Source organism: Mustela putorius, unplaced genomic scaffold, assembly GCF_011764305.1.
Source record: "Mustela putorius furo isolate JIRA1106 unplaced genomic scaffold, ASM1176430v1.1 tig00000580_pilon_pilon_pilon, whole genome shotgun sequence".
NCBI lineage: Eukaryota > Metazoa > Chordata > Mammalia > Carnivora > Mustelidae > Mustela > Mustela putorius.
This window is the reverse complement of record NW_025421423.1, coordinates 14,260,674-14,278,350: the sequence shown is the minus strand read 5'-3', so window position 1 is coordinate 14,278,350 and position 17,677 is coordinate 14,260,674. Positions and strand designations below refer to the sequence as shown.

The following is a 17,677-nucleotide window of genomic DNA, read 5'->3' as shown; positions in this document are numbered from 1 at the left end:
TTGTGTTTATAAGCTCAGAGAAAGCTTGAGAGGATATTTTATTTCAGAATAGGAGGGCACATTTTCTTCCCCCTCCAAACCAACTTCCATAAAATAAAGGTGGGGGAAGAGGGAGAGGGAGTTAATTCTCTCACGTGACAAAAAGTCGTGTGGTTTTTAAAAAGGGATTTAATTAATTTATTTATTTGACAGAGAGTGAGAGAGAGAGAGGGAGATCACAAGTAGGCAGAGAGACAGGCAGAGAGAGAGAGAGAGAGAGAGAGAAGCAGGCTCCCTGCTGAGCAGAGAGCCTGATGCGGGGCTCGATCCCAGGACCCTGAGATCATGACCCGAGTCGAAGGCAGAGGCTTAACCCACTGAGCCACCCAGGTACCCAGGATCATGTGATTTTTTTAAAAAAAGATTTTATGTTTTTTTTTTTTTTTAAGATTTTATTCATTTATTTGCCAGAGAGGGAGAGGGTGAGAGAGAGAGAACAAACAGGGGGAGCAGCAGGCAGAGGGAGAAGCAGGCTCCCTGCTGAATAGGGACCCCAATGCAGGACTCAATGCCAGGACCCCAGGATCTTGACCTGTGCTGAAGGCAGACATTTAACCGGCTGAGCCACCCAGGCATCCCTATTCATTTTCTTTAAGGAAACTCCACATCCAGCGTGGGCGTATACTCACAATCCAAGAGTTGCGGGTTGCAGGGACTGAACCAGCCAGGAGCCCCAAGGCCACGTGATTTTACTTAGAAAGGATTCGGCAGTGGTGATTAGGAAATGTTTAATAATTATATCCATTTTAGTAAGTTTTGAACTTTAATTCTATTATAGTTAACATATAGTGTTATATTAGTTTCAGGTATATAATCTAATGTGCAATAGTGTACACTGTAGTGTCCAGTATAGTGATTCAACAGTTGTGTCCATTACTCAGTGCTCGTCTTGACAAGTACACTCCTTCATCCCCATCATCAATTTCCCCCATCCCCCCACCTGCCTCCCCTCTGGTGACCATCAGTTTGTTCTCTATTGTTAAGAGTCTGTTTCTTGGTGTGTGTGTGTGTGTCTCTCTTTTTTCTTTTGCTCCTTTGTTTTGTTTCTTAAATTCCACATATGAATGAAATCATACAGAATTTCTTTCTCTGAATTATTTTGCTTAGCGTAATACCCTCTCAGTCCATCCACGTTGTTGCACATGGCAAGATTTCATTCCTTTTTATGGCCAAGTAATATTCCACACACGCCACATCTTATTTACATACACACACCACATCTTCTTTATCCATTCATCTATATGAGGGCACATTTTGACTCTTCTATTCATATAATGAAGATATCTGGGTACAAAGACCTTTCGTGTTTGCTGCTTTTTCTTTCCAATATTTTCTTTCTAATTAGTCTTTAATGATTAATGGAGCTACCTCTATAGCCTTCAAAAGGGATGTGTTTTTCTCACTCTTCCTGCCCATTCTGATGCTGTTTGCCTAGTTTCCTTTTCACCTGCCTAGCTTCTCCAACTATTTTTCTTTGAACTTTCACTGCAGCTTTTCCAGGAATAGACACTAAGGTGGGGCTGGGTCCTGCTGTGTTTCCCAGGGGAGGAGAGCGTAATCACAGAGTCCGGATTTCTGTCTTCAGAGAATCGTACCTTGCTATAAGAAGACTGTCATTGAAAGAATCAGCCTCCATCCCCTGTCTGTGATGATACTGTTATTTCATAATTGCACAGCATCCCTTAAGAACTGCCCTTCAGTTAAACTTATCCCACTTCATAAACGGTAATCCTAGGCAGGCACAGGCTGGGAAAGAAGTGTATTGTTACCTTCACCTTAGCATCTAAGACAGAAAGTTTGTGAAAGAGTCATGGAATAGATTGAGTTCTTGAAAGGTTAAGTTGGAAGTAAAGTGACTTTCAGGGATTCAGACCCACTTTGGAAGCAAGAACCTCCAGTCTCAGAGAAAGGAGGGATAGGACATGGTGGAACTAGGTAGCTTCCTGATGTCTCAATATTTGCACTTAGATGAACCCCCACCAGCCAGCATGGGTAAGTTTTGGAGGCTTAGTTGAGGCCTGGAAAGAAGATCTGTTCATCCAGAATCGGCTTTGAGCCCCAACTCTAAGGGCTTTGCATACTCCCAAACTCTTGTCTAGCATGACCTTAATTGTAGTCGATTAGGTTACCGAAGGAATCTGGTTAAAACAGTGGAGGGGAGGACCCAGAAGAACCCCAGCCAGCCCTATCGCTTGTGTTCTGGGCTTATCTCTGACATGCTGGATGGAGTGGGTGACCAATGGGGACTCAGGACTCCACAGTCATGGTCAGGCAAAGATCTTCCTACCTCTGTGAGACCCATCAAGGTGGAGACTCAGCTGCTCATCGGCCATTGTTTCATTCAGGATGAGCTCGGAAAACTAGGATGACACTGAACTTGCAGATGGGAATTCAGTTCCTTGATAGTGGAGCAAGAAAAGGTGGAAGAAACAGGGAGGCACGATGGGGAATCTGTGAGGATTATGGATGTAGTTACACTGTGATGTTTAGCTTTTTCAGATGATGTATCAGGAATATACACTTATTCTTAGAACTTTTTTACATATTTTCCTTAAAATCATTAAAAAAACCAATAAAGTAGTGAATGCTGCTGCTTTTGGGTGCATGTTTTATTGCTTTCTGTATTACAGAAAAAGAAAGCAGACGAGCTCTGTAGGAATAAAAGAGTATATAAGTGTAGGTGGTAGAATACAAAGATTTAAATAGGTAAATAATCTTATTTTTAAAAATTGAGCACCTGAAACTAATATTATTTATCAGTTATATCTCAATAATAAAAGAAACCACAGTTAGTTGAGAAAATTATCCAGACAAGCAATGTGTAAGTACGTGAAAAGTATTAAGCCCCTAAGAATAATAGTAAAATAGACGTAAGAGCTCTTTCAGATTACTTATCAAAATTTCATAGACCTTCGAGAAGACTTGTATAGGTGCTGTGACAGATCATAAGACTCATTGATTTGATGTTAGTTCCCTGCAAATGCATTTTGTAGATTGAATGTGATCACAATAAAATACTAAATTTTTTTGGAAACCTCATGAGTTCTAACACTTGTATAAAAATAAAAAAGGTCAGGGGTGCCTGGGTGGCTCAGTGGTTTAAAGTCTCTGCCTTCAGCTCGGGTCATGATCCCGGGGTCCTGGGATCGAGCCACGCATCGGGCTCTCTGCTTAGCGGGGAGCCTGCTTCTTCCTCTCTCTCTCTGCCTGCTTCTCTGCCTACTTGTGATCTCTGTCTGTCAAATAAATAAACAAAATCTTTAAAAAAATAAAATTTAAAAGGTCAAAAAAACCTGATAAAATCTTAAAGAAAAACTAGATGGGAAAAAGTGCTTTTCCAGATACCAGAATTTATAATAAAGTTAAAATGAATAAGGCAGTGAGGTATTTGTATGGGGATAGATAAAGCATCAGGAGAAATAGACACCAGTCCACACCCGTATCGCTGTAAAGAAAAAAACAAATTGGAACAAGATAATAAGGAAACATTCTACTGTTAGACTATGAAAAAGAGGGGCTAATGGAAAATAATTTTTCATTTGCTTCATGGATGAACGACATACTGTTTTCATCTGTGAGTTCAAGAACATTGTGTTTGGAGGTGGTCATTGATTTATGAATGTCAAGCTCTCTGGGTTACTGAATTCAAAAGTTTCCAGAGAAGCGATCTCACAGAGACTGAGTAATAAGTACTCCATCTTTCAAAATGGGTGGTGTTTTTCTCTCCATTTGTTTCAGTTGAGGAAACGGAGCACTGAGAGGGGAGTGGTATATAATTGGCACTTGAACTCCGGTTTCGCTGAGTCTAAGACCTAAGCTCCCAGCCGCTATGAATCTGTGGTGGCGCCTCCCATTCCCCTTCTGTCTCCCAGGAAATGGGCAATTGAAAGGGAAGTATCATCCCATATCCAGGTGTTATTCTTGAGTCACACTGTTGGGCTTGCTGCTACCCTTCCTTCTCGTTCCTCCCGTGCCCTCTTTAATTGACAATGCAACCCATTTGCTGTGACTCCAACTGCATTAACTGTGCGTGGGGTTTTTTTTTTTTAAGATTTTATTTATTAATTTGAAAGAGAATGAGAGAAAGAGCAGGAGAGTGGGGGAAGGGCAGAATGAAAAATCAGACTCCCCACTGAGCAGGGAGCCTGATGCGGGACTCAATCCAGGGACTCCAGGATTATTACCGGAGGCAGTCAACCAACTGAGCCACCCAGGCACCCCGGTGTGGTTTTTATTGTTGTTGTTGTTTTTAATGTCAAGCCTACGGAAAAGTGTAGAGACTGTTACAATACAGTGGTAGATCTGTTACCCAGCCTTGTAAAATTTAAACATTTTGGTGTAATCCTTTCAAAATCTTTGGGTCTTGAATAAATGAAACACATAATTACAGATAAAGTTGAAACCCCTTGTAGTCTTTGCTAGTTTAATGAACCTCTCTCTTGGCTCACGTCCGACATGGAGATTTGTCATCTCCCTGCGTGTGTTGGTGGATATATATACATACGTGGGAAAACACAAACGATATTTAGTATTTCTGCAAGAAATGCTTCCCAAGAATGGTGTGGTGCACCCACTGCTTTAGTCATCAGCATACATAAAGCTCTCTTTGTTCATTCTGACTGCTCCATAGCATACCTCTCTGTCGAGATTATAACTTACCCGTTCTCCACTTGACGGATATTTATGTTCTTCTGATATTTCAATGTGTTTATTTTATTTATCTAAGAGATTGGCAGAGAGAAAACAAGAAGAGAGGAAACACAAGCCAGGGGCAGGGAGAGGGAGAAGCAGGCTTCCCGTTGAGCAGGGAGCCTGAGGTGTGGCTCAATCCCGGGACTCTGGGATCATGACTTGAGCTGAAGGCAGACGCTTAACCCACTGAGCCACCCAGGCACCCTGATATTTCAATGTTAAAGAAGAGAGTAACAATGAAAAGTCGTGCGCATGCCTCCTTAGGCACATGTGTGAGTTTTTTCTAGGATTAGAATCTCTCAGTCACATGTAGGAACATGTCCAATTTGAGTGGCTCCTGCCATTTTTTCAAAGCAGTTGTACTAAATTTTACTCCCACTGACAACTCCTGATGTTTTCACACATGTTAATTTTTGCCAGCCTGATGGACCTAAGTTGCATCTGACTGCACTTTGTATTTAACTTTTTCTGATTCCTTTTCCTGATTGCCTTTTCATGTGATTATTGGCCATTAAGGTTTCATCTTCTGTGAATTACCTCTTCTTAGCTCTGCCTGTTCTATTATTGGATTGTTTGCTTTTTGCATTTCACTGTAAGTCTTTTTTGTGCACATTGCCAGAATTTCTTCTAGTCTTCGGCTTTTCTTTTTGCTAATTATAAGTTCTTTGCAGCATAGAAGTCTCGGGTTTCTAATTAGTCGTATTTTGTCAATGTTTTGGCCTTGTTTGGAAAAATCTGATTATGGGTTATAAACATATGTCTTAGTTTCTTCTAAAAGTTTTAGAGATTTATTATTTTTCACACATGTTTCTATATTACCTGAAATTGATTTCTGTGTGTGTGGCATAATCAATTTATTTAATTTTTTCATATAGAGGAACAGTTACACCATTTTCTCCATTGATGGGTAAAGCATGTCTCTTATGAAATTTCTGGCTCGCTATTCCATTGGGCCATTCATGATTTTCTGTGACAATGTCTTAACTACTATGACTTTAAAAATGTGGTGCATCTTATAGGACAACTTGTCTTCCAAGTTACCTGGGTATTCTGATTCTTGTATACCTCCAAGTCAATGTTCAGGGAAACTGTCAAGCACCATGATGAACCCTTTGGGATTTTTCATTTTATTGCACTGAATTAATATATTAATAGTGGGAATATTGACATCTTAAAATCTTTCTCTAGCCATAAAATATTTTCTCTGTTTAGGTTTACTTGTAAGTTTTGAATATTTAGACTTATTCTTAGGTACATTAGAGATTTTGTTCTTGTAAATGAGTTCTTGAAATAATGAAAAAAATACTTTTTCTGGTGTGTGTAGGAACACAGCTGATTCATGTGACTTGATGTTTAATCTAACAAATTGGCTAAGCCCTATTCATACAGTCATCTTTGCATTTTCTATGTAACTGATTATCTCATTTGTGAAAAACAATAAGTTTTTCTTTTCCAAGTCTGTTTGTTTTTTGTTCTTTGGCTATGACCACCAATACATGCTAAAAAAGTATTTGGTAATTTGTTTCATTTCTGTTTTTATTAATTTATTAATTAATTTATTTATTTTAAGAATTTATTTATTTGACAGAGAGAGAGATCACAAGTAGGCAGAGAGGCAGGCAGAGAGAGAGGAAGGGAAGCAGGCTCCCTGCTGAGCAGAGAGCCTGATGCGGGGCTCCATCCCAGGACCCTGGGATCATGACCTGAGCCGAAGGCAGATGCTTTAACCCACTGAGCCACCCAGGTGCCCCTCATTTCTGTTTTTAAAGGGAATACTTCCATCAACACTGACAATTGCCATAGATCTCTTACCAAGCTAAAGAAGCTCCCTTCTAATTTTACATTGCCATATTATCATGAAAGGACACTACAGTTTGCCAAATATAGTCTTCTCATGTCTGTTGAGATAATCATTGGCTTTTTTCCTTTCCTTGAATTTGTGTGGTAAATTGTATTATTAGACACTTAAATGTTAGATCATCTTTGCATTCTGGATTAAACCCTATTTATTCTTGAATTATAAAATTATATTTGTATATTATGTATGATATATAATTATATATATGTTCTAATATCACTATAATATGTAAATGCATAAATGTCTAATATACATTAGGAATATATAATGTATTTAGAAGCTCTTATTTATATTCCAAAAAAATATTGACTAATAATTTCTTTTGCTCTTAGTTTCCTTGTTTGTTCTTGTAACAGTTATGCTGGCTTCATACAAAGATAGCCAAGTAGACTTTGAAAATATAGAACCAAAACAGGAGGGGTGCCTGGGTGGCTTAGTCAGTTAAGCATCGACTCTTGGTTTCAGCTCAGGTCATGGTCTTGGGGTCATGAGATGGAACCCCATATTGGGCTCCACAGTCAGCATGGAGTCTGCTTGGGACTATCTCTCCTCCTCCCTCCCCTCCCCCTGCCTGTGTGCTCTCTCTCTAAAATAAATAAATCTTAAAAAAAAAACCCAGTAATATCAAGTAATTTTAGGTAGGTTTAAAAACAAATGGAAATAGAATGCTGAGTGGCAGTAACACACAGGCTGGGAAGCAGAGGCATTGGAAGGAAAGCTTGCATCAGGGGAAGGAGATCACCTTTAGACTAGATGTCAGGTATGCATGTTAAATCTGATATTCTGATAATATTTAATCTGCTATGCTTGGGGCTAATCCTGCTGTGGACTGTTCTGTTGGTTCTCACATGTGGTATTCCTCGTGTGTCCTTATTCTTTTGGTGATGAGTTTGTCTTTGGTTTGGGGCTGCCCTCAGGTCTGGTCTTCCGGAGAGGTTCGCTGCTTGCTAGTGCCAGGCAAGTGTGCAGCAGGAGGAAGGGGGTGGGGATATCGCACACCCAGGACCATGGTTTATGGTCATTGTCCTGTGACTTCACAAGACTTGGCAGGTAGTTAACTTCAGATCACAACTATATGTGATTTATAGGCTTGGGGTCATGACTCAGAAGGGAGACTTTTTATCTGTTTCCTAGCCTGGAGCCTAAACTGAGACAGACAGACTTCCTTGTTTTCCCCAGTGCAAGTGGGTAGATTACACACACACACACACACACACACACACACCCCTGCACTCTTTTACTGATAAGGGATCTTCAAGCCTTCTAGCTTAGTGATTGTTCTTAGTTTTAGCTCACTGCCTCTGTCAAGGCTCGGGGCTCCTTTTTCCCCCAGTAATATTTAATGCCCTGTCTCTGTAATCTGACGGTGTGCTGCCGGGGCTGTCTGTCACCTTGGCTTGTGGTTCCCTTTTAACTCAATAATGAATTGAAAAGAGTATTATATTTTCTCCATAACCTCTGAATCCTTTTAGTAATTTTTTTTTAAAAATTCCTTCCTCTTAGGACCAACTCAGCATTTTCTTGTAGGAAATTTGATGAGTATAATGTTCCCCACTTTATCTCTGCCCCTTGCAAGGGGCTGTAACAGATCTATTCTGTACCTTTGGTAATAATTCTAGCTTTCAGGAGTACAGGGGTGATTCAGTCAGTTAAGCATCTGGCTCATGATTTAGGCTCAGGTCATGATCTCAGGGTCACGTAGGGCTCTGCTCTGAACGTGGAACCTGCTTGAGATGATCTCCCTCACCATCTGCCCCCTGCCCCCCACCACCAAATTATAGCTTTCAAACATTTTTTGTTTCTATCAGCATTGTTTTGTGGCCCATTTTCTAGTTCTAGTGGCAGATCCTTTCACTTCTTGGTTTCTAAGTTGAGGCTCTAAATGGGGTAAGAATTATTTTTCTTCATAAAGATGGCATCTAATTCTGTGCTCTTTTCTGATTCTTCCTCCCTCCCTCTTTCTTTCTTACTTTCTTCTTTTTTTGGAAGGGGGAAGAAATGTGTAGAAGGCCTGATTATTTTAGATTGAGGAACTTGAATTTAGGGGACTTAGCCTTCATACCTTGCTTTGTAAATAAGAGAATCACCAGTCTGGGCAGTTACGGGGCTTACTGAAGACGAGTTAGCTCTCCCCAGCATCAGAATCAGCGAGAAGCATTCACTCCATTGTTTTACTTTAGCAGAAATGGGAAACTAAGCTTGATTTATATCTTACGACTGGTCCTTTATCCAGTGTAGAGTGAAATCTCCCTTTTAGAATGTCAGTTGCATACACACTTTTTATCTAAATAGTTACTAAATCACAAAAGGTTAATTACCAGTCTGAGAGCTTGTGCCACGTGTTCTCTTTTCCACCTGGCTACAGGTGGAAATGACTACATTATTGTCTTAAAAAATCACATTGTGTGGACTGTGAGGGGATGTGCAGCAGGCACCAGGGGGATCATTTTGGTACCCCTGTAAGCCCTAGTGCCGTGCAGTGCCCCACCCCTAGCTGGCATTCTCTAAATGTCTGTGAGTGTGCAGACAAGTCAGTGAGGTGCATAGTGAAGATGAACACCGTATGTGGCTCCTTAGCGTTCAGGCTTGATGGAATTGTTATGACTTCTTTCGAGATCACATGATAGGGTGAGGTAAACGTCTCAGATTGGGAACATCTGCTGTGCAGGGCAGCCAAGAGGCCTCCCTCCACCCCATCAGCCTGAGATGTAATTGGTGGATGTGAAAAGGGCATGAATGGGGACTTCTCTTTTTAGCATCAAGGACAATTTTTTCGGAATAAAATAATCCTGTTTTATTTACATCTTTGTTCCTTGGGCAATGCAGAATTCTGCAACTTCTCTGATTACAGAGAAATTTCTGACTTGTGATTTGGATTTAGCACAATAAACTTTTTTTTTTTTTTAAAGATTTTTGTTTATTGGGGCACCTGGGTGGCTCAGTGGGTTAAGCTTCTGCCTTTGGCTCAGGTCATGATCTTAGGGTCCTGGGATGGAGCCCCGCATCGGGCTCTCTGCTCAGCAGTGAGCCTGCTTCCCCCTCTCTCTGCTTGCATCTCTGCCTACTTGTGATCTCTCTCTCTTTCTGTCAAATGAATGAATAAAATCTTAAAAAAAAAAATCTTTTTTTTTTTTAACTTATTTGACAGAAAGAGATCACAAGTAGGCAGAGAGGCAGGCAGAGAGAGAGGGGGAAGCAGGCTCCCCACTGAGCAGTGTGCCCAATACGGGGCTCAATCCCAGGACCCTGGGATTATGACCTGAGCTGAAGGCAGAGGCTTTAACCCACTGAGCCACCCAGGCGCCCCTAGCACAATAAGCTTTATAAAAGTGTTGAGTTCCATCTGATCATGTTTTTGTTTTCCCTAGATTTTTTACGAATGATATGATAATAATTCAATGAGGTGGTTTTTTAACGTTTTTGAAAATTACTGTTATGATTGAAATAGCACGTCTTGATTCTTGAGAAAGAAGAGAAAATGAACGTTTATATACTTCTCCTTCATTTCAGTGCATTGTAGTCCAGGCTCTTCTTGATAAAGTGATTCTAATTCCAGATTAAGTTATTTTTATAAGTACACTGTCAAGCATTACTTTTGATATTTGCTTTAAGTTTTAGAACCACATGGAGAGCAGTGACTTAGGCTCCTGTGTTCCCGGGGTTTTCCATGCTTGCTGCCACTGCTTTTGCTCTGTTGTGTTTTTTAGGCAGGAAATGTAGAGGATGTTCTTTGTGACCTGCCACATTTCTGAAACTGTTGTATAATATCCTCATGTGGGAACATCAGTATAATTGGTTGTGGGATTTATGGACCTCATTTTCTCTATTTAATGGAGATTTAGTTTGCTTGTGTTCTGTCCTTTGGAATTCTTCTGTCGCAGTAGCTTGGCAATACCCTATTTTGTCTCTCTTTCTCTAGGTATTTGATTTGTTAGCTTTTTGTTTATTTTTTTGTTTTTTCTTTTTATACATAAAGAATTTTTATCCTTACCCTTGAGATTGCAAAATCTAACCAAGTTATATCTAAATTCTGGTTGCTTTTAATTAACTCTGTTTTGTAATTTACACAAACGCAAACCAGTAATCTGAGGTCTTTCTTCTTAAGCAGTAACTTATGTTTCAAGCTATCTTACTCAGCTTTGTCCTGATCTTTCTCGGATTCATAGTAACTAGATGTTTCCCTCTATATGCCTCCTTTCCTTTGACTCTTATCATCTCTGATCTTCTGAGTGCTGAGTGAATTTCTTCAATATGTCTTCAACTTGCCATTTCATGTTTTCTGGAATTTTCAACTTTGTTTCATTGTTTGAATTGCTGATTTTAATTCAGAAGTTGTTTTTCATCTTTGGTGGGCACAATAATGGTTTTCAAAGATGTCCATTACTTAACCTCTGGAACCTGTAAATATTCTACTTTATTGGACAAGATGTGATTCAGTTAAGGATTTCGATATGGGGAGATGATCCTAGGTTATCTGGGTAGTCTAAATGTAAGCACAAGGGTCCCTAAATGTGGAAAGGGGGAGTGGATGGGAAGGGTAGGCATTAGAATGATACAGTGTGAGGAAGACTTGATTGGCTGTTGCTGGCTTTCAGGGAAGGGGGGCCAAGAACCAAAGGATGTGGACAGTCTCTAGAAATTGGAAAAGACAAGAAAAAGTCACTGTACAATCTTTGGAAAGGAACACAGCTCTGCTAACACCTTGATTTTCGCCCAGTGAGAGACCCACTTTGGAATTCTGACCTCCAGGATTACAAAGTAATCAATTTGTATTTAAGCTGTGTGGTGATTTGTTACAGTAGCAGTAGGAAACTACAATCTCCATGTAGTTTTTACTGGTTTTTTTGTTTTTTTTTGTGTGTTCACCATGGCTTGTGCTCTTTTCAGTGCTAGTACCCTAACAAAGTACTTTGAGAATACAAATCAGTAATGTCCTATAACTTAATCTTTTTCTTTTAACCTTTCCTCCTCCCCCAGTAAATCTGCTCAAGGTGAGTATTTTCTATTCTTCAGAATGGTCCTCTCCTCTGAGGTTGCATTTTTGTCTTACTGTATTTAATTTTTTTTTCTGTTTGCTGTACTGTTATAAGCATGACTGCTTGAATGTATTATAGTCCAATCATAGTTGAGTTAGATTCTCCCTGAGCTTGATTTGGGTTTCTGCCTAAATCCCTTGGGTCCTCAAGAAGTAAGAAAGCTGATTGACTCTACCCCGTTGGTGGCTTTGTCGGGGTCACCTTCACTTATACTCCAGACCTCCTTTTTGCAGATGAAAAGAGAGGAGATTTCATTCTTCTTTCAGTTCAGTCCTGTTACCCTCAATTCAGCTGACATTCCCTCTTTTTCTCAGGTATATTCTATCCTTACTATTTCCACTCCAGGCATATTTTGTGCTGTCTTAATATTTAGCTTGCAATTTTTATGAAATGTAAAGTTCTTATTCAGAATTCTCTTGATACAGATAATAATAATTTAGCTCAGTTTTCTTATTTCACAGATGATAAAACTGGGGTTCAAACAGTCATGTAAGTTATGTCATTAAATGCGGTCTGGTGTTTACAAAGTTGGAACACTGTGAAATACTGTGTGCTTGGTGTTTGATTTAAAAATGGATTTGTCCAGAGAAAGTAAACGGTTATAGGGGCTAAAGGGAAGAGAGAGTTTTGCATTTCTAGTTAGAATTTATTTTTTTTGTGTATTATATGTCCTTTGCAGAAAGGAAGCTTGTAAACATTTCTGGAATTTATTAATGCAACCAACATATAGTTAGCATCTAATCTAACAGTTGAATGCTGTACAACAATGAACAAGAAAAGATTTCTGCTCTTATAGGGTTTATGGCCTATTATGAGGAAGTGTTAATTGAGCAATTATTATATAGTGTGCTGAGTGTTATTGTGGGATAAATGCAGAGAACTATAGCAGAAAACACCTTGCCTAGACTTGGGAATGTCTAGGGAAACTGACGGTTTCCTTTCTGCATGAAGAATGAGAGCAAGGGAGCCAGGTGAAAACTGGGGGATGATTGTTCTAGGCCAGTGGGAGTCAAAGTGTGGTCTCTGGACCGGCAGCATCAGTATCATCACCTGGGGAACAACTTTATATCTGCCGAATCTGTAATTTTCAGGATCTGGCCAGCAATCCATGTTTTAGAAACCCTCCAAGTGATCTTGTTAGAGAAAACCACTGTTCTGAGAAGCAGAGATGAGGGAGAGCACATCCCATTACCTAGAGCTAAAGAAGAGGGCTGGAAGTCATTAGCCGTTTGGGTTGGGGCTGGAGGTCAGGTGTAGGAGTTCACAACACTTGGATGGAAGGTAGACCCCTTCCATTGTAACGGAAGAGGAAGAAAGGATGGATTCTTGAATAGGTGATTTTGTTTTTCATCAAAGAGAACAACAGTAGGTAAGCTTCAGTTAGCCACTGTGGAGAAGAGGGAGAATGATGGGAAAATCAAACCCCTTGTGCTCCTGAAGTCTCCACTGAGGTTAGATGTCATGAATTTAGATCAGAAACAATCTGCCAGATATGTCAGTTTTCTTGAACGTTTCTTAGAAGCCTTGGTACAGATGTGGAAATGACATCCAGTTGCATTCAGCCAAGACTGGTGTTATTTCAAGAGACTGATCACGGAAGGGCAGTGAGGCAAGTAGGCTAAAGGAGAAAGGTCTCTTCTTCCTTATCTGAAGTTACAATAGTCAAGGTCTGAAAACTGAAGACTTTTTCATAATTCACTTAGTGGCAAAACCTCAGAATGAATTTATGTGAGGTTATTTATAACTTATTTATCTAATTTAATGTATATGTTAATATATTTTGCTATAGAAAATAATGTGTATGATTATGGAATGAGGCTTCAAATTTTGTTGGGGGATATTTTATTGTCTGAGGATTATCTACTGTGTAACTGTTCTTAAAACCAGAAAAAAAATAATTGAGTTTTGAAGGATCTGACCTCAGAATCTTCAAGGAGAGAATGTATTTCTGTCTTAGCAATAAAGAGGTTGAAATGGATACTATGAAATCTAAGCTGTATAGGGAAAGGGAGAAAATAGCGAGAGTATCCCGTGGGGAAGGTAGGATGCGTAAGGAAATAGATGACTTCAAAGAATTGATGTATTGGGCATCAAATGAGAAAATTGGAAAAATGACAGGTGTGGTGAGTAATTAAAGTGTAAAATTTATTTCCAGAGGGAGATAGTTCCGAGTGGTTACAAAGTTCAGGGTGTGACCATGGGAGTGGGCAGCTGAGTTATAATGAAATAGAAGGTTATTAGGGTTGGGGTCAAGAAACTGAAAGGCAAGAAAATTAGATGAAATAACCAGAGGACTGGCAAGATTTGGGGTAGAGTAGGACATGACAAACCAGGTTCTCAGATCTCGAATGAATGAGACTTTTTGGAAAGTAAACAAAATTACCAGGGTGTGTAAGACAAGGTCTTCACTCTTTTCTTGGGCCCTGATCTCCTTAAGAGACAGCTTAAGGAGATTTCCTTATCAAACAGCTGATAAATAATGATACACATGGTAAGGGATAGAAACATGATCTAAAAGGTCTTAAAGTCTAAATGAGGAGAGACTAAATGTCTGGACAAGTCAGAATAGTAACCATTTAATAAGCATTCCGCACAGTGTTTATTAAAATTTATGCACACCCTATGGATATTCAGTATAACATTGGATAAAAAATAGTGGTTAAAACTGTCATATTTGCTAAGTTATTGGTTGAGCATAAAAAGTTAGGATGTGACCTGTCTTTAAATAATTTCTGATTCTAGGAGTCTCAGACAAACTCAAGGCTTCAGGAAAATCTCTATTGTACTTGATGTGTAATTTTCACATTTCTATTTTATGTTACTCTTTATTTTCTAATTTTAATCATTTTATTGACTACCTATATTATGTTATAAACTTGCTCAGTCCCCTTTGGATTCAAGTGAGGATAATTAATAAATGAGTGTATTCTAATTGCTGAAAAATAAGAACACATAATAAAACGTCCTTACTTCACATTTTGGAAAAACCTGAAAGACACTTCACTTTTTTGTAGAGCAGCGTCAAAGTGTCAACTACAGTTTGGATTACATTGGAGGTTACATTAGGTAACATATTTTTTATGTCCTCCAAAGAGAAAAAAGTTCTCCAACGTCATAGATTGGTCGACAAATGCTATTCTGGGGATAAGGAGTCATGGGGGTAGACAGTGTTGACCACAGGAATGTCGAACAGCAAATGCTGGCTTTGGGCAGAGCAGCTTTGATGCATGGTGACCTCTCTGAAATGTTGGTACTGATGGGCCTTGAGGGGACTTGCATTACAAAGTGTTTGTCACAGATCGAACATACTATGTGAGAACAGAAATGCAGAATAATGGAGCAATAATACCCTCTCTATAAACCAACTGTGTTTACAGATTGCCTAAATAACAGGTCAGTGTAGGTTTTACGACGGTAAATACTCCAGTTGCAATCTCTGCTCAATTTTCATCTGTCTCATGTATTTTAAGCAAGATTTCTGGGCCATGTGGCTTTTCTAGTAGACTTCAATGACCTGCAACCACTAAGCATAGACCTTGTCATTTATTCAATTCCAGCTGTCTTTAATCTTGAGGACACTAAGACACTGAAGAGCCTTGGGTTTTCAGCATAATAATAGAATGTTATGCAGGATCAGATTTTCAGATTCTTTGCCTTTGTATATGTGTGTGTGTAGGTTTTCTCTTTCTTTCTTTCTTTTTTTTTTTTTTTTTTTTTTTTTGCCACATTTACCATACTTTACATCTTTAAATTTGGATCTGTGGTTTCTTCATTCTTTTTCATCTTCCTTTCTCTTTTAGTTCACAGCCATGAATGAACCACAGTGCTTCTACAATGAGTCCATTGCCTTCTTTTATAACCGGAGTGGAAAGTATCTCGCCACAGAATGGAACACGGTCAGCAAGCTAGTGATGGGACTTGGAATCACTGTCTGTATCTTCATCATGTTGGCCAACCTACTGGTCATGGTAGCAATCTATGTCAACCGCCGCTTCCATTTTCCTATTTATTACCTAATGGCCAATCTGGCTGCTGCAGACTTCTTTGCTGGGTTGGCTTATTTCTACCTAATGTTCAACACAGGACCCAACACTCGGAGACTGACTGTCAGCACGTGGCTCCTCCGCCAGGGCCTCATTGACACCAGCCTGACAGCATCTGTGGCCAACTTACTGGCTATTGCAATCGAGAGGCACATTACGGTTTTCCGCATGCAGCTCCACACCCGGATGAGCAACCGGCGGGTGGTGGTGGTGATTGTGGTCATCTGGACTATGGCCATTGTCATGGGCGCTATACCCAGTGTGGGCTGGAACTGCATCTGTGATATCGAAAATTGTTCCAACATGGCGCCCCTCTACAGTGACTCTTACTTAGTCTTCTGGGCCATTTTCAACTTGGTGACCTTTGTCGTCATGGTGGTTCTCTATGCGCATATCTTTGGCTATGTTCGCCAGAGGACTATGAGAATGTCTCGGCATAGTTCTGGACCCCGGCGGAATCGGGATACCATGATGAGTCTTCTGAAGACGGTGGTCATTGTGCTTGGTAAGTTTTGTCTTGACCGTTAACTTATTTTATAGAATATTATTGTCTTTATATAAAACCGTATTTATAATAGTGATAGGCAAATGAACATACAGGAATTAAAAGGGGGATGAGGCACTTTATAGCAAATGTCTAGGATGAAGTCAGCACACAGCTCTTTCTACAGTTGCAGAATTGGTTTTGGGGAAATGTCTCAGTGATGCGCTGTAAGTGATACAATGTAAAAGAGGTCATTAATGAATTTAGCTATCAAGTATTGAAAATAACAGCTTTCAAAGGGTTTCCTTATAGCCCAAATCATGTTATTTTTTGCCTTGTGGTCTCTTTATTACAGATTTTCAGAAAGTAAGTTGCTTTTTTATAATATGAATATGCTTTCATATATAGTTGTTTTTCTGAGACTCTTTCTAAATAAGTTATCTTCCACATTCTGTAGTTGTAATTACAAATATGGCGGTAAACATGCTAAGGTTTTGTATAGATTTGCTGCACAAAATAGCACTCTGTTGACCATCTTAATGGAAACTTATGTTTTCATTAAGTTTCTGTTTTTAGTGGCGGAAAATTCATATTTCAAGGTGAAGAGGAAGATTTTATTTTCCATACACTCCGGTAACTTCTGCCTTTCACTGTTGTTTTTCTTAGATGTAAATGCATGGGAAGGATCAGGGGAATATATTTATTCATTTACGTACTCAGAAAATACTTCTGAGTACCTCATATGTTCCAGACCCTGTGCTGACTCCTGGCCATGTACCCAAGAAGAAAAACAGAGAACATTTCTTTTTGAGCTTAGAGTACCTGTTTTAAAAGTTCACCCAGTGAGGGGTGCCTGGGTGGTGCAGTAGGTTAAACATCTGACCTTTGGTTTCAGTTTGGGTCATCATTTCGGGGTGGCGAGATCGAACCCTGCATTGGTCTATATGCTCAGTGTGGAGTCTGTTTGGGACAGTCTCTCCCTCTCTGTATCCCCCCACTCTTTTTCTCAAATAATAAATCTTTTTTTTTTTTTTTATAAAAAATAGAAGTTTACCCAGTGAAAATTTGTTTAAATAATTACCCTCTTGAATTACACTTTTTCCACAGGCTACATTCAGATTAATGTTTGATCACCATTTGAAAATATCTAAACATCTTGAGCATTTCATCTTTTCCCGTGGAAATTCACTGGAAAGTTCCTGTAATGTTGCATCAATTTGTAGAGCAGTGTTGAATGAGTGTAACTTGGATTGTGTGGCTCCTTGGAAACTCTGGGACTCATATTAATCTGAGCCCTAATTATGGCTAACTAAGCTAACATTCTTGTTAGTGCATCAGTCCCATCCATTTGGGTAAGGGCGAATGCATTCAGGAGTTCATACCTGAGTATCCTGCTTGTGGTCCTCTGGTAGACCTCCAAGAATAAAAACAAAACCTTGAAATGGCTGACACAACAGAAGCCCTGTCTTAGTTTACCATGATTGTTATTTTTGTGTGAAATGAAATAACATGAGATGTTTTACTT

The 17,677-nt window shown here is 39.5% G+C and overlaps 1 protein-coding gene across 7 annotated transcripts in view; it reads left to right on the top strand.

Annotated features, from left to right (window-relative positions):
• Positions 1-17,677, top strand: part of LPAR1 (lysophosphatidic acid receptor 1) — a 200,161-nt gene that overhangs the window by 131,089 nt on the left and 51,395 nt on the right. For all 7 annotated transcript variants that reach the window (XM_045081695.1, XM_045081690.1, XM_045081694.1 and 4 more), the window contains one exon: positions 15,426-16,173. In XM_045081695.1, the coding sequence (XP_044937630.1) occupies positions 15,426-16,173 (748 nt within the window). The remainder of the gene's footprint in view (positions 1-15,425; positions 16,174-17,677) is intronic.